This window comes from Orycteropus afer, unplaced genomic scaffold, assembly GCF_000298275.1.
Source record: "Orycteropus afer afer isolate SDZICR_OR568_19922 unplaced genomic scaffold, OryAfe1.0 scaffold00018, whole genome shotgun sequence".
NCBI classification, from domain to species: domain Eukaryota; kingdom Metazoa; phylum Chordata; class Mammalia; order Tubulidentata; family Orycteropodidae; genus Orycteropus; species Orycteropus afer.
The window spans coordinates 4,429,346-4,448,997 of record NW_006921605.1 but is presented as its reverse complement, the minus strand read 5'-3'; the positions used below and the strand labels follow the sequence as shown (position 1 = coordinate 4,448,997).

The following is a 19,652-nucleotide window of genomic DNA, read 5'->3' as shown; positions in this document are numbered from 1 at the left end:
AAAATTCTGGGAGCCAGTGACCTCCCGTATACCTGGGCAGGTGCAGGGCGCCTCCTTCATTTTACTCAAGTCTGCCAGGCGCGGAGCAGCAGGCGCTGGCGCTGACAAAGTGAGAAATGGTCCTTGTCTGGGCTTGGGGGGCTTTTCCACGGCTCAGTGGTCCTCGGTGAGTCGGGCGCTCATATAGTTTTGTACAAGCCCAACCAACACCTTGGGGGGAGCTGTCTCACTTTATCAAGTCCAGCCTGGACTAAAAAGTCCTGAAAGTCCGCCTCCCTACAGCCTTTAGCGACCACAGCCTGCAATTGCACGGCCACTGGGTCACCTACGTGCCCCTACAAAGCAAAGTGAAGCTCGAGCACTCCCTCGGACACCCTCCCCTCCCTGAGCTAGGCTCCCGCGCACGCGCAACTGACGCCTTGTCCGCGCGCGCCGTTGTCAATAAAGTTTGCGCGCGCCGGAAGCGGAAGCGGCAAGTCTCCATGGCGGCGGCGGCGGCGGCGGCAGGGCCGGTGTTCTGGAGGCGGCTTCTGGGCCTCCTGCCGGGCCGACCCGGGCTGGCCGCGCTCCTGGGGCGCCTGTCCGACCGCCTGGGCAGGAACCGGGACCGCCGGCGCAGGAGGTGAGAGAGGCGGCCGGGCAGGGAGCGCGGCGTGCGCGGCCTAGTTCCCGGCGCTCAGGGCTGTGCAGCGAGCCCGGTCCCCCGCCACGGGGTCGTTCCCGACGCCACGGGCTCGGCTCCCGAGTCGTCTGCGTCGCCGCCGGCGGTCGTGAGGGAGGGTGGGCGGCCCGGGCCCGCGTGCCGCCGCGCACGGCCAGCGGGCCTCGCCTTTGCACGGCCTCCAGGCGTCTGCTTACACTTTAAAGGAGGGGTAGTGTTGCTTTCGGGGATCTCGACCCAGGTGCATGTCTTGAATTGGGGCGCAGGATGTGGGTGTTGCAGAGTCGCTTCACGACAGACACCGTGTGGGTTCAGGGGAGTCCTTTCCTTAAGTCCTCCCTGCGGGCCATGGGGTGACTTGGCGGCGTGAATCAGGCCTGCGGGAATTGTTTGCAAGCGGCACGGCTCACTTCCTGCCGGCGCCGGCCGTGAAGCAATCCTGAGTCAGGCGCACTCAGGCCTGGGAAGAGGAACCTCTCCAGCCCCTCTTGTTACACTCTTCAGAGAGTCTGTGTTCTGGAAAAGTACCGAAGCGAGTTATGTCAGAGGCGAAGCAGGCTTTGAAGCAGTTTGTTCAGGCGCTGGTCTTTGAAAGTAAACATTTGCGGGAACGCGTTGACCCAAGAGACCTGCTGCTGTGTTTTTTTTTTTCATTTATTTTTTTTGGATGAACATTTTATTGTTGCAAATTAGTGTTCCATTCAACAATTTGTACGCATTTTGTTTTGTGACATTAGTAGTTGAGATCCCTGGAGTGTAACACTGCTTCCTACCTTGGCTCCCGGTCTGCGTTCGCCCATCTTTCCTGCCCCTTCCTGCCTTCGGAGCTCTGTTCTTGGGCAGATGCTGCCCTTTTCGGTCCGTTGATTGTTTTGGGGAGCGCATTCCTCATGGGTGGTGGTGTTGACTCTATAGAGCTGTTTGGATGTGGGTTCAGTTCTGAGTTTGAAGGGTGTCTAAGGGCCACAGTCTAGCAGGTTCCACCAGTCTCTTTCAGACCAATAAGTCTGGTTTTTTTTTTTTTTTTTTTTTTAAATGATTTTGAATTTTGTACTACATTTTTCACCATCTCTGCCCAAGACCTTCTGTTGCAATCAGATCAGAGCAGTCGGTGGTGGTAGCTGGGCACCATCTAGTTTTTCTGATCTCCGGCTGGTGGAGGTTGTGGATCCTGTGGTCTGTTAGTCGTTTGGACTAATTGGTTCCTTAAGTCTTTGACTGTGGACAGGATGAGAACAACAGCTGTATCTTAGATGGCCACTCACAATCCCTGCTGCTATTAATATTAAAAAAAAAAATTTCCTCGTGTGCAATTAGTTTTCTTATTAGAGACTCGAGCCTTGCACTTGATCCTTAAAAAAAACACAAAAAACCAAAAACCTCGGGGCTCCCTCCTTCAGCTGAGGCTGTGTTGGGTTAGGCTTTGGTCTGTGCCGCTTCAGTGCCATTTGACTCCTGTCCTTCAGGACAGAGCTCTGTGGCCCAGACAGCTTTGCTTATTCTAGGTGTGGAAGGAGCTCAGTTCATGGGTTATGGTGGCAAAAATTCTGATAGAGGTGACCTTTCAGGTGATAGAGTCAGGGCAGGAGGGGACGCTTGGAAGCTTGTGGGTCCAAACGCCTCTTGAGTCTCGCCTCAGTGAGCCCAGCTGGGAGTGCTTGCAAACCTGATCTGTCAGTTCCCGTGGGTGGTCAAGAGGATGACTTCTGTGTCCTGGCATCAAACCACTGAGACATTTAGGGTGAAGTTTCGAAAAAGCTCTGTGCTGAAAAACAAGATGTTTAGGCAACTTTGTCTTTTCCCTTTCTGTGTTTAAACTGCAGGGTAAACATTCCCTTATTAATCATTGTTTAACGTTGGAATTGATGACTGGCAGATGTTGGGACAGTTGCCACAGATTCTTATAGAAAAGGCTTTCTCTTAACTCTTGTCTGGCTTGCTTTCCAGAATGTGTGTGGGGATGCAAATTGACTTCTTGAAGTCCTGTTGTGAGGACCTGGGTGCAGTTCCAGGGGCTCCTGTTTCTTATTTCCTGGGCGTTAAGGGGGAAGTTTGGGTTTTACACTCTTTGAACTAATTCCTGAGCTGGGGCTGCTGGGGCCTGCCTTGCCTGGTGTTGAGCAATGCTGTCGGGTTTTGACGCTGTTTTTGCCTTATTCGGTTTGCAGTGTTTTCTGGTTCTTTGTGTTTGGGGTTATTCATGGCTGTCAGGGCCACTCACCCCCTGGTGGCTGCTGACTTTCATTTCTCCATTGTTCACTGGCACCTCCCAATTCCTCATTCCCTGAATGATGCGGTTTCTCGTAACTCTTATGGTCATTGATTCATTGATAATGGTTCTGTGTAGTCACGAGCTCACTTACTTTAGGTTTGACTTTGCCAGTCTGACTCACTGATCGGCTAGGAAGAGTAACGGGGAGGGGGAGGTTTCCTGTGAGGCTTAGGGATGGCCATGGAGGCAGCAGCTCTGCTTCTGAAAGTCAGGGACCTGCATGTTCTGTTCTTCCCCTAAGCACCTGACTCGGTCACTTACTGCTGGATCCCTTCGTTTACTCGGAGAGTGCAGAGAGCGCGGCTCTGCTGTAGGTACCAAGGACGCCGACACATTTACAGCAAAGTGTGGTGGAAGGTCATGGCCGCACCTAGCAGGGACACCTGGGGGTCACAGAAGGCTTCCTGATGATGATGATCTCAGAGCTGTGATTGTTACTTTTTTTTAAACTTCTGTACAAAGGTCAAGAGCCTGTGTTGCATGTCTAGGGTATGTGGAGTGGTATCCTAGTCAATTCCAATATCCTGTAATATTTAATCTTCCTGGCGAATCAGGGGAGGTTTTGCTAGTTACTCTAATGGGGAAGTTGACCGAGGTTAAGTGACCCTGAATCTGAGGTTTTGAGGGAGGAGTAGGTGTGGGTGTTGTAGGAGGGATAGTGAGTGATGGTGCCGATTTAGCAGCAGCTGAGGGCAGCTCTGAGCTCTGACAAAAGCGACACTGTTGCCAGGAGCTGATGGGGGCCGCACTGAGGGGGAGGGAGGAGAAGCCAGACACCTGGGCCAGAGCCTGAGGAGTTGAGCTCTGAGGTTCCATGAACGTGATCCAGATGCACGTGGGCGGGGCTGATATGAAGTCGGGGCAGTGGGAGTGGAAAACGGATGCACTAGAGGTAGCAAAGGAGCTCTGGTGGCACAGTGCCTAAGGCACTTGACTGCTAACCAGGAGGCTGGCGGTTCGAACCCACCAGCCACTCCCCCCAAGGAAGGTTGGGCAATCTACTTCTGTAGCGATACTGCCTTGGAAACCCAAGGAGGGGTCGCTATGAGTCGGGTCTGACTCGACGGCACATAACAACAACAACAGAGTTAGCATTGTGTGTGTGTGTGGGGGGGGGGGTGGAAGAGTGATGATGCAGTAGGCCATGTTTCTGAGCTGGTGACTGGGTGGCGCACTTCCCTAAGACAGTTAGAAAGAGGAGTGGGTTTTGGGGACGGTGAGAGGTGAGGTGAGGCATGCTGGTACCCTGATGCAGCCGGAGGAGGGCCCAGCGTTCCCTGGTGCACATGTGGAGCTCGGGACAGGGAGCCAAGCAGCGGGTTTGGTGTTTGCAGTGACCAGGCCCCTCGGAGTTGCCTTGTTATCTGAAGTAGATGAGACCCTAGTGGGAAACGTGCCGAGGTCACTGGTTCCTAATCCTGGGCTGGCCCGTCAGCCACGCACTATAGTGTTTCCTCTGGGGCCTGTTGTTTGGTTTGTTAAAAAAAAAAACCTGTTTTCAGTTTGAGCTACATATGTAAAAAAAAAAAATCTTCATTTTTGCATCACAAGCCCTGTTTTCTCCTTTCTGAGTGTATGAGCCGGAACTCTGGTGGCGCAGTGCCTGAGGCATGTGACTGCTAACCAGAAGGCTGGCGGTTCAAACCCACCGGCCACTCCTCGGAAGGAAGGTTGGGCAATCTACTTCCGTAGTGATACTGCCTCGGAAACCCAAGGAGGGGTCGCTATGAGTTGGCTCCGACTCAATGGCACATGACAGCAGCAGCAGCAGGTTCGCGTGCTCCTGTCCAACCTGTGAGGGGCCGGGAGGCCGTGCTTTGTGTTTTAGGGGGAGTGATGCTGATGATTTCCAGAAAGTCCTTTTCCTTGACTGTTTTGTGGGCCTCAGGTCTCCTTACTCAGTAGGGCTTAGTGCAGCCATGTATGTCTTGGCTTGCTTCCACTGGGAGAATGGCATCATGACCCCCAGTGATACAAACTTGATCTGGCGGTGACTTAGAGTAAGGTTAGCAGTGGACCGACTTTCCCGGTTGTAGCTTTGTTAACAGTAACCTGAGGACCCCTTGAGTTCTGGGTTAGTCATTTGGCTCCAGCGGGCAGATATCAGCCAGCCCAGGAGTAAAATGTTTTGACAGGTAATCCACTCGGAAACACTGTGAGATCAGATTACCTGCGATGCTTGCTCTCAGGGCTGTTGCCAGGAGCTTCCTGGAGGAGTGTTACGGGGGATGGGGGATCGGGAGATCGGTTCTTGGCAGGGCTTTAATGTGCCTGCTCTGTTTGGCTGCTTGAAGTGCACGCACCCATGGCAGGCTCACGAATTCCTCTTAGTTCTGTGATCCTCGCTGGGATGGACTTCCTTTTGGGTGAGCCCGGAGGACCTCGTCTGGTCGGCCTGGCCCCGGCAGCCCTGGCGGTGCTGGGCTGCTTGCCGGCGCCCGGCAGGCTGCAGGTCTGTGACCTCCGGGAATCCGCGTGCGTTCCCCTTCCCTGGGTGTAGGGGTTGCGTTAGTCTGGAGGGCAGCACGCAGGAAGTGCACTCTCCTCGGGAGCTTCGCGGCTTTCTCAGTAGGTGCTGGGCTGTTGCTTTTCTCATCACTCACCTTTTACCCTGAACTGCGTGTGACTGAGGAGGGGCAGGCTTTTCTTAAGAAGTCGTTTCTGAAAACACGGTAATCCAGAGTGCTCTTTGGAACTTCTCCCCGTTGTGTCCAGATTTGGACAGGATCCAAGCCACAGAGTGTGTACTGCGACTCTTAGCGTAGCGTTCCAGAAGGCCTTGAGATCATGCCTCTTGAACCTAAGGCCAGGGACCGGCATTGGCTCCCTGCGTGTGGTACAGAGAACACCGCTCCTGCACCAGGGCAGAGCTATGTCAAAGCCTCCCAGGGCCCATTTGGAGAACCCCTGAGAAGTTGCCCTCCCTCCTCGTGTCCCATTGGCAGTGGGTGACAACAGGGAGAAGGGGACGTGTGTCCTGAGTCCATGATGGTATGGGGGGAGCGCCTAGGGGTGATGGGGAGAGGAAACGCAATCTCTGACGTCTGCCTCTTCTGACTAGCATCTCCCCGCTGACCAGGGGGTGGGTCGGACCCCTAGGTGTGTCATAGCGCTTTCAGACAAAAGGAAAACGGAAGTGGCCTTTTCACAGGAAGTACGCGTAGTAGCTGCGGTGTCTGCCCACCTGCTTTCATCTAATCCTCGTAAGCAGGTGTGTTGGGCGACATCTTGGTATCTCGGTGCTGGGTCAGCGTGGCTGGTCATTCTGAGCTCTGCCCCTTGAAAGCACCTGGCGGAGGGCTGCTGGGTGGCCTAGGCAGCCCTGTGTCCTCAGTCCCCTCTCTGGCTTCACAGTGACCCTAGTCCAGGGGCTGAGGGGGGCAAGAGGCCAGACATCAGCACGCCTTCCTTGGTCGGTGCCATTTGGGGGGTCGGTGACAAATTCCACAGGAAGCCTTAAACCACGTGGCTGAACCTTAGCCAAGAGCCAGGCTGGCTTGCGGAGAAGGCGGTCCCGTTTCTCTTTGGAATCATGGACTCGGAGTAGTTGTGCATCGTTGGGGTTTTGGCCGCTGCCGCCACCGTCAGTGAAGAATTGTGGGCTGAGTGCTGGGGCGCGGGTGGTGCTGCCCGGCCCTGGGCTCCCACTGTCCCCACCCTCTAGGTGGAGGGAGTGTCTCACCCCCACCCCACCTCATAACTGGAAGCTGCGGCTCTGGGTGGTGTCTGGAAGGGGGTGACACAGGAGCCCAGGTCTAGGTGCGGAGAACTGCGTGTCCTGGGTCAGTTCTTCGGGTGGTGGAGGCAACGAGCTGTTCTCCTTTTCTGGACTCCCCCCACCCCCCGTCCTTTGGGGGCCCCTTTTTGAGCTGGGCTACCTGGTCTCTCAGTAACCCTCTCGGGGGTGAGGGGAACTGCTTGTGCAGGTGGTTGGTCCATAGAGACTGGAGGGGCTGCTGCTAGCGTGGGGATCAAGCGTTTTCTGGGAAAATTCCCGGCAGCGGCATCGTAGGGAGCCGGGAAGTAACCCCCACGAGGCCCTGGCTGAGGTGAGGAAACAGCGCCGCGCAGGCTCTGGAGAGGCCACCAGGCACTTCCGGGTGGGAGCTGACTTTTCCACCCTGGTGGCCCCTTCATGTGGGATTAGAGGGTCCCCAGTCTAGAGGTGGTTCCCTGGCCTGGGCCTTCCTGGAGCCCCTTCCTCCCAAGATCTGAGCTGGCCTGTGGGCAGGTGGGTCTGCCCGATGGGAGCTGCACCTCCCAGTGGTGCTCAGCGCCTACTCCTCATCTCGAACCAAAAGAAGCCTGTGGGTGCACACGCGCCGAACAGGAAGCCAGCGGAGAAAAGGCGCAGGGCCCTCGGGCGTCCCCGCCGGGCAGCACTGGCTCCCCTCGGGGGTCACTGGACGCTCGAGCCCTGCACGTCTGGCTGGTCATTCAGTGGACGGTAGCCCTTCTCGTCCTGCTCCTGGATGCCTTCTGCTGTGTAAGTTCTGTGCAGCCTCCACAGTCCATGGTGGGTGCTCAGAGAGCCTGAGCAGAGGTTTGCCTGGCCCTGTCCTCTGTTCGCTGTGTGCCAAGGAAGTATCTCCTCACCTGCCTTTTTTGGAGTGGTTTTGAGTCCCTTGGCGCATCTGCAGGACTGTGTGACGACTGGCTGTGTGGGCCTGGAGCGTCCTGGTGACCCCAGAGTCCTCACACATGGGCTGAAGACGTCATGGAAAGTGCATGTCGCCACCACCGTTCACAGACCTAAACAAGACACATGGGTAACACCCAGAGTCCTCACATGGTCTGAAGACGCTAAGCAAAGTGCATGTCACCACCACCATCCACAGAACTGAACCAGGACACAGGTGACACCTGGAGGCCTCACATGGTCTGAAGACACTAAGTGCTGTGAGGTTTCGACCTCAGATGGACCATGTTTGATTAATGAACATGAGCCTTCACAGCCCCTCGGGGGCTTTACATTGATAGACGCCCGTGCGGCTCTCCCTGTCTTGTGGTTTTCCCGGTGGGCTGATGGGTCTTTCCTGCCACTCTCTTGGCTCTGGCCTGGGAAAGGAGGATGGCTGACGGGGGGGAAATTGAGGCAGCAGTGCTTCGTTTGCCCGTTTCGGCCTCTGGCTTGCAAGCTGCCGCTCATCACCACCCCCTCTTTAGAGAAAGGCCCCTTTCCGCTTCTGTGCTGCATGGCCCGCTGAGCCCCAACTCTGCAGGACACAGAGCCCATAGGTACCTTCTGTCCTGGTAAGAACCTTCCTGGCAGTGAGTCGGCTGTGAGAAACCGGGCTTTCTGGGAAGTGCAGCTGTGAGGCATTTGACGTCTGTGCAGCGATGTCCACAAACCCTGGGAAGGTTTATCTTACAGCCAGTGAATGAGGTCATCTCCCGGGAATCTCTGACCGTCCCGGTGGGGGATGTTTAAGTGTCTCTCTGGGAGTTCCTCCCAAGGCTGCCGTGGACGGCTGCGCACCAAGCAGGGTTCTGCTGCCGACGGGGTGCTGGTGTGCCGATCGGGCTGCGTTGTGGGGGGCTCACAGTCTGCAGCCCTCCCCTCACACTTAGGTGTCCCACAGCTGCCGGGCAGCAGGAACGCTGCCTCACTGCTCCCATTCACGGCTGGTTTTGGCCTCAGACCCGCAGGTGGAGTTGGCTAGGGGTGCAGACTGCTGGTCTGACGGCTGCCCGAACCTGGACATGGTCCCCCAGGAAGGTTGTGTCCAGTGGTGGTGGGGGTGGGCGTTCTCATGCACACCTCTCAAGATGAGAGCTTCCTGCTCCCAGCTTTGCCCTTCAATTCTGAGTCTCCTGGAGGCAGTTGGCACCTGACCTCTGGCTCCTTCCCCTCTGTGGCCTGGAGTGGAAGCCTGCTTCCTTGTCATTGGCCGTTGGGCAAGTTGCTCTCCCAGGGCTTAAGAGGAGGGAGGACCAAAGGGAAAGCCTTCTGCAAAGTTTGATGGGAGAGGGTGTCACTAAGAATGTTCCAGGACGTCTGAAATTCAGCTCTTCCTGCCAAGAATCCAAGTGAGACTTGGAGGGTGCGTTTGAGGAGTGTAACTAACGGCTCATTGGCATGTTTCTTCACCCAGGTCGCCATGGCTGCTGCTGGCTCCCTTGCTGTCCCCCGTGGTTCCCCAGGTCACCTCTCCGCCCTGCTGCCTGTGTCTGGAGGGCGTGCACCGGTTCCAGTGGATCCGAAACCTGGTCCCCGAGTTTGGCGTCTCCAGCTCTCACGTCAAGGTGCTTTCTTCCCCGGCAGAGTTTTTTGAGCTCATGAAGGTACGTTGTATTGAGAGGAAGAGCAGCAGGAGTTTGGGGTGACGCTGGGGTCCTGAGCATTCCTCTTTCTGTCTGGAGGCCCGCGGTGGCTGCTCAGCTTCTGTGTTGGGGTTCTTCTGTTGGGTGTTAGGTGCCAGCTTTTTGAGGGCCGGGCCGGGCCGCAGTCTGGAGCTCATCTGCATGGCTCGTGTCTCGGATGATGTTCAGGCTCGGTTTTGGACTCTGTTTGCTCCAAGTTGGAGACGCAGACCCGTAGTCACAGAGAGAGGTTAGCGGCGACGCGTGGCCCACACAGGCACGTCCCTGGTAGTAGCGTCTGAAAAGATGGACCTGCGTCTGGTCAGTACACGATTGGCCCTGCCTTGAGGACGTTCCTGAGTGTGTTGGAGCCCTCTGAATGGATAGAGGGCAGGAAGACTAGGTGACCCCTTGTGGGAAGTACCCAGGGCCACTCGTTCAGGGAGGAGATAGTCGAGGGTCATTGGCCTCAGGCTTCAAGTCCTGGGGTGACTGTGCCTGAAGTCGGTGCTGCCCCCTCTCGGTGGGGATACTAACATTGTGCTCGGTGTCTGGCATGGGTTTCTGTGCTGCGTCTGAGTATTTGTGGCCTAACTGCTAATTGGGATGAAGTCATTCACCCCCAATTAATTTTTATGAGCATGAACTCTGAGTTCATGTTAGCAGTGACGTCAGAAGGAAGGTATGATGAGGTTGGCCAGGCAGGATGCTGGGAGGTGGCAGGAGAGACTCATCTTGGTGCAGAAGGCGACTGGCATCCACTCGGATGCTTGCGCGTTTTCTCCCCCCCTGTCCTGTTGTGTTCTGTCAATGCGCTCGTGGCTTACGTTCTGGCTGGTACACCCCAGGCTGCATCTGGGCATCACCTCGGTGCTGGGTTGCTTGCTCCTCCCCTCCCCCGCCCACCGCACTGCTCATCTGTCCTGTGGGTCCTGGCATGTAGGGCCCACGCTTGGATCTAGAACAGGCCAGGAGCTGGGCCTCTGCCCAGCAGACTGGGAGGAAGCCGAGGCCTCCTCCCGCCCTTGGAGTGGAATTGTGGGCAGGTCTTCTGGCCCACGTCGCACTGAGTGGGACGTTTCTCCTGGGACAGACAGAGCAGCCCGTGTCTGCGGGAGAGAGGACTGACCCCACTCCCACGCCTCCGTTGGGGCTGCGGTCAGTAGCCAGATGCTTGGGTATTTGGTCGTCCTCACCGTGTTTTCTGTTCTTCCTTCATGGTCACCTGCCAAGTGCCTCCTGAGCGATAACAGAACAAAGGAAGTGGCTCTACTTTTTCCTCGTTCATCAGCCTTTTCCTGGCGGTTTGCTTTGTGGTCCCTTAGTCCAGATGCCCCTTGTTCTGTGTTGACCCGGCGGCCGTGCAGTGTAGGCCTTGAAGGAGGCATTAAGTGTGGTGGTCCCTCCTGCTGGGGAGGCGACGTGTGCCAGCCTCTGCTTCCTCACAGCCTCGCCTCTGGGCCGCCTTCAGGGCTGGGTCTGTGGTAGCACTGTGGCTCTCTGTGCCCTTGGCACTGTTCTGGAGGGAAGGACACTGGCTGTTGGGATTGATGGGCCTTGTCACGTTTGACCGTTAGTGCATCTACCTGTGTGTACACGTTATGGAACCCTCAGCTGGTGCAGAAGAGTGAGGGGGGAGCTCACATCCTCACCCACAGTCCCTCCCTCCAGCTCCGCTCCTCGGGTGCCTGCTGGCATTTCATGTGTACCCACGTGCCGGTGAGAACACATGCCCGAGCGCATACGTGCAGGTGTGTGCGTGTGGTGAGCCGGTGGGAGCGTGGCATGCGTTCTCTGAGGGACCTTGCTCTTGTCTCTTAGCCACACCTCGTGGGTGTTCGTTCATGTCAAGGCACGCAGACCCCCTTCTTTTCAGTAGCTGGTTGCATTTCATGGTGTGGTTAACCACGCTTCACTTTGTGGGCTAGGTGTTGTGAGTGAGGGGTGTGGGTCCTTATTGGTAGGCCCCCCATGCTCTGGGCCAGCCGGAAGCATTACCTGGTGTCCATGCAGGGTGGTTCGGCTTGAGGTCCGAGCACTGTAATTCTCAGTGAACTCCAGTAGGACTGCACAGTTTGAAATTGCTTCTCCTCTTTCAGGGGCAGATAAAGGCAGCCAAGCGGCGAGTGGTGATGGCGTCCCTGTACTTGGGGACAGGCCCTTTGGAACAGGAGCTGGTAAGGTTTGAGGGGAGGGGGCCCCAGCAGCAGCAGTGCGGCCCCAGTGCCTTTCAGCTGCCAGGCTCAGTGGGGTGAGCCCGCCCTGCCTCTCCTGGGCCTCTCTCCGGCTGCTTTGTTTTTGCCCCCAGTGTGGTAGAGCTGGGACTTGTTGGGAGTAGGCTGTGATCCCGGGCTCAGGGCTTGCTCTACTCTGGCTCCTTTCTCATGAGAGCACCGTCGGGACAGCCACAGAGGAGGACATGGGGCGGCCTGACCCTAGGCCCCTGGCCTTGCTGGCCAGCGTCCCCTTCACCCCCACACGGGCCTCGAGGCTACTCTGGCTACCAGTCCAGGGCTCGGCAGACGGTGGCCTACAGACTACGTGTGGCCCTCTGCCTGGTTTTGTGAGTTAAGAATGGTTTTAACGTTGTCCAGTGATTGGAAGAAGTAATAGTAAGAAGGACATGTGGCCTGTGGGAAACCTATGTAACTCAAGTTCCAGGGTCCACTCGGGATGTTGCCTGGAACACAGCCGCCCTCACTTGGGTGCGTGTTGTCTGTGGCTGTGCTCCTGCAACAAGGCAGCTGGAGTTGATGTGACATGACCAGCTGGCCCCACAGGGCCCAGGACATTTGCTGTCTGACCTCACAGAACACGTTTGCTGACCCCTGACCTGGACAGGTGGAGCGGTGCAGGGCGGGCCTGGCCGTGGGCTTGCCGGGGGTGGGTGCCCGCTGCTCTGCACCTGCTGTTCCAGCACACTCACTGTGAGCATGGGCATGGTGGCATCGCCAGGTGTGTGCAAGGTGTGCTTCCCGTACTGGGGGCAGGCACGGCTCGTGTGCCTGTGGGTTCAGGTGAAGGGACCTCGTGTGAGTGAGGTCACTGCCGTCTTGGGCTCACAGAGCAGCTTTTTGTTCTGAGGTGGTCAGACAGCCCGTTGCCCGTCATACACGCTGTTGCTTGGTTCAGCCTGTTGAGAAACTTGCAGGTAGGGGCCGGGAAGTAACGGAGGGGCTGGAGTTTGGAGGAGGGGAAGGTAGGCATAGGGCTGCATCCCTGCTTCCACCCCCGGCCCCAGTTGCAAATGTGGGCAGCCTGTCTGTCCTCACAGGTGAAGAGCATGACATCCAGCCTGTGGCGAGTGGCCAGTGGGCAGGCTGTGTCTCAGACTTGTTCATTTCATAAATATTTGCTGAAGGCTGTCTACATGGAGCCACAGTGCATGTCTGAGGAGGGCTGTCCACGTGGGGCCATGGTGTGTGTGTGAGGAGGGCTGTCCACATGGGGCCACGGTGTGTGTGTGAGGAGGGCTGTCCCTGTGGGCCTGCTGTGTGTCTGAGGCCAGCTTGCCTGGGCCGTCAGCTGCTGACCGACAGGTCTCGCTGCTCTTCCCTGGAGGCCCAGACTGCCGGGAGGGTGCCAGGTGGCTTCTCTGTAGAAGTTGTCTGGGAAGGAGGAGCTCACGTGTGTGTGCACAGAGGGCTGAGGCATATCTGTGAATGAGTGATGCTTTATTACATGAATGTCTCTTGGGTCCCTGTTCTTCATGATTCTCTCACCGACAGGTGGACTGCCTGGAAAGCACTCTGGAAAAGTCACTCCAAGCAAATTTCCCTTCAGAGCTCAAGGTCTCCATTCTCTTAGACTTCATGCGGGGGTCAAGAGGTGGGTGACATGCGCCCCTCGCCCCTGTAATGCTCCTTTAAGGCCCTCTGTGTCAGGAAGCTCATAGCCTCCTTCCCTAACTGCAGGCAGAGACCAGGTGATGGGAGAACCCAGGGCCCGCCTGGGAGGCCGCGTTAGGGTGGTACCTGCCGGCCTGGAGGGCCAAGTTAGGGCAGCTCCTGTACTGAGGACCGGAAAGTCCCTGAAACAACGGAGGCAATGAGATTTCTTGCTCGTGTGACTGACCTGCTTCGGGAGGGGCTCTGACTCAGGGCCCGTCCTCTGGCCCTGCTTCCCTTGGGTGCCTGAGTTCTTAGGCTCCGGTGTGGTGTTGGGGGCTCCAGGCCTGGGTTGCCCAGCACCCTATCCGTGGGGAGAGGGTCAGACCTGATGGCTTGCCTGGGTCACCTGTGTGGGTCCCTGGCTGGACCACTGTCCCCAGGGGCGTGGTGTGCCCTCCATGGAGTTGGGGGACAAAGCACCCAGAACAGAAATGCTACCAGTGGGGGAGGGGTGGTGCCCCAGGAGGAGGTCAGGTGCGTTACTAGGTACGAGGTGGCAAAAACAGCAGCCCCACTGACTCCTCTAGCCCTGCCTGAGATGTGGGGTCCAGAAGAGGTGTTGGCCCCCAGATTCTCTGGCCAGAAAGAGCAGTGACTGGGCAGTGCAGCCGGGCATGGTGGCCCTGAGGGTGTAGCCAGCAGGGGGCTGTGAGCCTGTGTGCCTGGCCCTGGCTGCCAGCTGCTGGGCCCTGGGGCAGACACCGTGTCCTTGGGCGCCGCCCTGCAGGCAGGAGGAACTCCCGGACCATGCTGCTGCCGCTGCTGCAGAGGTTCCCCGCGCAGGTGCGCGTCTCGCTCTTCCACACCCCGAAGCTGCGTGGCCTGCTCCGGCTGCTCATCCCGGAGCGCTTCAACGAGACCATCGGGCTGCAGCACATCAAGGTCTACCTCTTTGACAACAACGTGATCCTGAGCGGGTGAGTCCCCGCCGGCAGGGATCCGGCCCTGGGGGCCCTGTCCCGCTGCTCTCCTAGGCAGCTCTGGCATCTCCTCGGCCAGGGGAGCCGGTGCCTGCCCGACCACGCCGGGCCCCCGTGTGTGCCGTCCTGTTGACTGCTGGCAGTGCCCTCTGTCCCATGTTCCTCGATCTGTGTATGGGGAGTGCAGGGAGGACAAGCACCTCTGTCCCACAGACCCAGAAGAGCACATCAGGGCAGAGCCAGGGTCTGGAACCAGGGCCTTTTGGCTCTGGAACCCGGGCTCCGTGATGGCAGCTGTCTGCCACTTGGGTGTCAGCTCGACTCTGCACCTCCTGAGGGGAGAGCCTTTGAGCCCTGACTTTGGCGTCACCTGGCTCCTCCCTTGCCTGGCCCCTTGCACTGGTCCCTTCTCAGAAACAGTCTGTCAGCTGGCTCTGGTGCCTCCTGAGTTGAGGTCAGCCCCGCTTGTTCACTGGAACCCCGGGTTGCCGGCTGCGTGGCTGCCTTCTCTGGCCTGGTCCTCACTGACGTCTTCCCCCCTATAGTGCAAACCTGAGTGACTCCTACTTCACCAACCGCCAGGACCGCTACGTGTTCCTGCAGGACTGCCCGGAGATTGCCGACTTCTTCACAGAGCTGGTGGATGCTGTGGGGGACGTGTCCCTGCAGTTGCAGGGGGACAATACGGTGCAGGTGGTGGAAGGCATGGTGCACCCTTACAAAGGTAGGGGCTTGGGTTCTGCCGCCCTCCTGAGGTCATGGGGTGGTGAGGAGAGGGCACCTAGGTGGCTTTGCCACAGGTCAGGAGACTTGACTGGCCAAGCCCCATTCTGCTTTTGAAGCCAGCAGATGGGACTCATGGCTGTCAGTCGCGCTCTATGGGCAGTGTGCCCTGGGGAGGTGGGCAGTGGGGTTCTAGACCTGCCCTGTGCTTACAGGAAGCAGCCTGCCAAGGGACTGTGCCAAACTGGGGGTGGGGCCTGAGGCCGTCAGCTCCACGGAAAGGAGGCCTGGGGCCGTGGCCTGGAAAGTGAGAGGGAGCCTTCGCTCTGCTCTGGGAATGGGCACGTCCTGGCAGCAGGCACTCCCTGGTGCCTTGTGTGTTTCATGCCTTTAGGAGGCCAACTGTCGAGTTCGTAGCAGGGTCAGCGTGGGAGGAGGACCCCAAATGCAGATCACACGGGGAGATCGTCTCCTGTGTCCGGTAGACTGAGAACAGGAGCATCTTGGTGGGCCTGCTTGGTCTTGGGTTCCCGTGGGGCTGTGGGACACTTGGGGGCTGCTCACCTCCACATCCGGCCTGGCTCTCCTGGCCTCACTGTCCATGGGGTGAGTGTGCTCAGCTTTCTCCTGGGGGATGGGTGCCCCACCTCTGGACACTACCGCTGGTCCTCCTGTCCCTGTCTCGGATGCCAGTCAGCAGGCCGCCCACTGCTCCCGCTGTTTGGAGAGTTGACCCTTGCTTGGTATTTGTGGTGTCATCTTGTTCTCTGGCCTGAAGTCGTCCAGAAGTTCTTTTCTGGACAAGGGACCACACTAGCTTCCGCTCTGTGTAATCACTGTTGGAATTGGGTGGGCCTGCAAGCCGAGAGTGGTCTCTTTAGATGAGTGTTCACTGTGTGATTTCATAGCAGGTGCACCGCTGTCACCGTTCCCTGCAAAAGAATTCCATGCTTCCCTTTGTTGCTGGGGGCTGTCGGCTCGGCTCCGACCCGGCGACCCCGCTGCACCACAGAACAAAGCACTGCCTGGTCCCACACCACTTCACAGCCCCCGCTGAGCTCGAGTCCATGATCACGGCCACTGGGCGTCCGTCTCCCTGAGGGCCTTCCTTTCTCGCTGACCCTCCACTTTCCCAGGCCTGACGTCCTTCTCCAGGGAGTGGTCCCTTCTGACAACGTGACCACAGTAGGTGAGACCAAGTCTGGCCATTCTCACTTCTAAGGAGCGTTCCAGCTGCACTTCTAAGACAGATTTGTTTGCTCTTCTGGCAGTCCATGGTACTTTCAGTATTCTTCACCGGCACCACCATTTAAAGATATCAACTCTTCTTTAATCTTCTTACTCGTTGTCCAGTTCTCACGCGTACGAGGCAATCGAAAATACCGTGGCTTGGTTAGGCACACTTTGTCTTCAGAGTGGTATCTTTGCTCCTTAACACTTTCAAGAGTTCTTCTGCAGCAGATTTGCCTAGTGCAATACATTGTTTGATTTTTGATGACTGCTTCTGCAGGTGTTGATTGTGGATCCAAGTAAAATGAAATCCCCGACAGCTTCAGTCTTGTCTGTCTTTGTCACGGTGTTGCTTGTTGGTCCAGTTGGGAGGATTTGTGTTTTCTTTATGCTGAGGTGTAATCCACGCTGCAGCCTTCAGTCTTCATCAGAGTGCTTCAGATCTTTGTCGCTTTCAGCAAGCAGCGTTGTGTCCTCTGCGAAGTACAGGTGGTTAATGAGTCTTCCTCCAGTCCTGTTGCTGTGTTCTTCATACAGTCCAGCTTCTGGGATTATTCGCTCAGCATACAGATTGGCCAAGTGTGGTGAAAGGATGCAACCCATTTTAAATCATGCAGTGTCCCCTTGTTCTGTTCAAACGGTAGCCTCCTGGTCTGTGTACAGGTTCCTCATGAGCACAATTGAGTGTTCGGGAATTCCCATTCTTCTCAGTGTTAGCCATAATTTGTTATGATCCACGCAGCCTTTGCATAGTCAGTAAAACAGAGTCCAGCATCTTTCTGATACTCTCTGCTTTCAGCCTGGATCCCTCTGACGTCACAAGGCTGTCCCTCTCTGTCCCTGTCACTCTTTAGGGGGCCTGAATTATAAAGTGTTGTGCTTGATTATTGTCACGGTGATGTTCAACCTCACCAGTGAGGAAGGTGTCAGCATCTGTGTTATGTGAGCTGGTGGCCGTCGTGTCTGCCCTGACTTCTGGTGATGTCCGTGTGTCAGAATGGAGCTGTGTCCTCAGGGTTGCCAATGGCTGACTTTTTGGAAGCAGATCACCAGACTTTCTGCTGAGGTGCCTCTGGGGAGACTTGAACTGTCACCTCTTGGTTAGCAGCCAGGCACATTCTTGTCACCCAGGGACTCTTACTACTTAAAGACTTGCATATGATTCTCCGTTTTGCCTCTTGGCCTGTAAAGCCTAAAGTATCTACTATCTGACCCTTCATAGAAAATAGTTTCCTCCCTCTGAGTAACTTAACAGGCCAGAGATGAATATGAGAGAGAAAGGCCCCGTGCTTGGGGAAGGATGAGTTTGCGGTCAGTAGGAGGGCGACCTGAGGTCAGGGCCACCTGGAAGGCGGGTGTCACAGTGTGGGTCACAGAGGCTCAGGGAGCCTTCCTGTTACGGCTGCAGCGCTGGCTCCATGTGCCCGTGGAGGGCCGTGTCTGTTGTGCCCTCTCCCCTCTGCTCACCTGTCCCATGACTCTCTCTAGGTGACCAGGCTGCGTATTGCGAGGCCGCCAACAAGAGGGTCATGGATGTGATCAACTCTGCGCGGACCCACCAGCAGATGCTGCACGTCCAGACCTTCCACAATGACTCCCTCCTGCCAGGGCAGGATGCCGCCACCGCCGGTGACCGGAGGCCAGTCCCTGACACCTGGATTTACCCACTGATCCAGATGAAGCCCTTTGAGATCCAGCTTGATGAGATTGTCACCGAGACCCTGCTGACTGAGGCCGAGCGAGGTGCCAGGATCTATCTCACCACGGGCTACTTTAACCTGACGCAGGCCTACATGGACCTGGTCCTGGGCACGCGGGCTGAGTACCGGATCCTGCTGGCCTCGCCTGAGGTGAACGGCTTCTTTGGGGCCAAGGGCGTGGCTGGTGCCATCCCGGCGGCCTACGTCCACATCGAGAGGCAGTTCTACAGCAAGATGTGCAGCCTGGGACAGCAGGAGCGTGTCCAGCTTCAGGAGTACTGGCGGAGGGGCTGGACGTTTCATGCCAAAGGTATGTGGGCGGCCGGCTGGAGGACTGCCCCAGCGTGGGGGTGCCTCAAGGAGGGATGCACCCAACACCCCTGGTTCTGCGCAGGGCTTGGCTGATTGGCAGTTCGCCTGGTCCTACCTGCCAGGGCCTGTCCCACGCTCTTATGTCACCATGGCAACTGTAGAGGCACTTCATCTCCATCTGGCATCCTGGGGAGGTGACAGTGCTATTGGGAGCAGTCTTACTGGGTGGCACAGTGGTTAAAGCATTTGGGTGCTAATCAAAAGATTGGTGGTAGTTTGAACTCTACAGCCACGTCCTAGGAGAAAGACGAGGCTTCTCTATAAAGAGGACAGCCTTGGAGACCCTGGGGGCAGTTCCGCTGTGTCCTCTAGGGGCGCTGTGACTCAGAATCCACTCCATGGCAGTGGGTGTGGTTTGGGCTCTGCTTCTGTAAAGGTGACAGCCTTGGAGACCCTCTGAGGCGGTTCCACTCTGTTCTCTAGGGGCGCTGTGGGTCACAATCCACTGGAGAGCAACAGGGTTGGGTCTTTGGGTTTCAGTTACATGAAATCTTTTATGCACCCAAAACTTGAAAACTCCATCCTTTTGGTAGCTGTTTTTAAAAACATGTTCTATGTAGCCTGTCTGCTCAGACAGGCAGCGGACGTGATGAGGTCTTTCCTTGACCCTGAGCTTCCCCTTGTCAGCTGTCCCAGGCCAGGAGGTCCGCTGTTGCTCACTGGTGCACCTGCTCTTTTGTTTTCCTGGGTGCTGGCCCCCCCGGTAATAAACGAGAAAGCCGAAGCTATGTGCTTACCTGCCTCACATGCCTGTGACGTGGGCGGGACGTGTTGCCTGCCCCACATGCCCGTGACGTGGGCGGGCATGTTACCTGCCCCACACGGCTGTGACGTGGGTGGGCATGTTTATTCAGGATCTGTCCCGGCAGTTGGATACGTCCGAGGACCAGCCCAGATAGGCCGTCATCTCTGGTGCTGCTCTGAGATGTGGGCGGAGCTTGTTCAAAGCCTCGTGTTTAGCAGCCGGATTATCCCCATCGCGCCTCCGTGCTGTGCGGGCCCTGCCACCACTGCTGTGACCACACCCCCTTTTCTGATGCTCTGGAATCCACGTCACCAGTCGGTTCCTTCCCCCCCACCCCCGGCCCCTTTAGCCCCGAGTGCTAGGCTCTGCTGACCTCCCTGGGTATCCAGGCCTGCCTTGCTCCTGTCCTGGAGCTTTCTGGAGAGCTAGACTGAGCTGGGAGGAGAGAGCGCTGGGGCCTGTGGTGCGGAATGCCACAGGTGGGCGGCCACACATCATGAGCTGGGCCCCGTCCACCTGTGTGGTGCAGAACGCCATGGGCGTACGCTGAGCCCCTCTTTGACTCCTTGGTCGACCTCCTTTTATTTTGTTCAAGCCAGTGTTGCGACCGAAGACTCGTCTTCAGCAATTCAGAAGTCCACGCCCGCCCAGCCCCTGCATCCTGCCCCATGGGTGTATTTTTTTTTTAAAGACCTTTTATTATGATTTGGGTGAAAATTTACCCAGCAAGTTGGTTTTCCATTTGGCGATTCATGCGCATTGTGTTCGCGGCATCGACTGCAGCCCCCACAGGGTAACAGCTCTCCTCCCACGTCCTCCCTGTGCTCACGGTTTCT

At 57.1% G+C, this 19,652-nt stretch overlaps 1 protein-coding gene across 1 annotated transcript in view; it reads left to right on the top strand.

Moving 5' to 3' along the window:
* The first annotated feature begins 482 nt into the window (after positions 1 to 482).
* PGS1 (phosphatidylglycerophosphate synthase 1) overlaps positions 483 to 19,652 on the top strand; it is a 33,132-nt gene continuing 13,962 nt past the window's right edge. The window contains exons 1-7 of the mRNA XM_007959839.1: positions 483 to 622; positions 9,029 to 9,218; positions 11,336 to 11,413; positions 12,965 to 13,064; positions 13,854 to 14,043; positions 14,592 to 14,770; positions 17,488 to 18,009. Coding sequence (XP_007958030.1) covers positions 483 to 622; positions 9,029 to 9,218; positions 11,336 to 11,413; positions 12,965 to 13,064; positions 13,854 to 14,043; positions 14,592 to 14,770; positions 17,488 to 18,009 — 1,399 coding nt within the window. The remainder of the gene's footprint in view (positions 623 to 9,028; positions 9,219 to 11,335; positions 11,414 to 12,964; positions 13,065 to 13,853; positions 14,044 to 14,591; positions 14,771 to 17,487; positions 18,010 to 19,652) is intronic.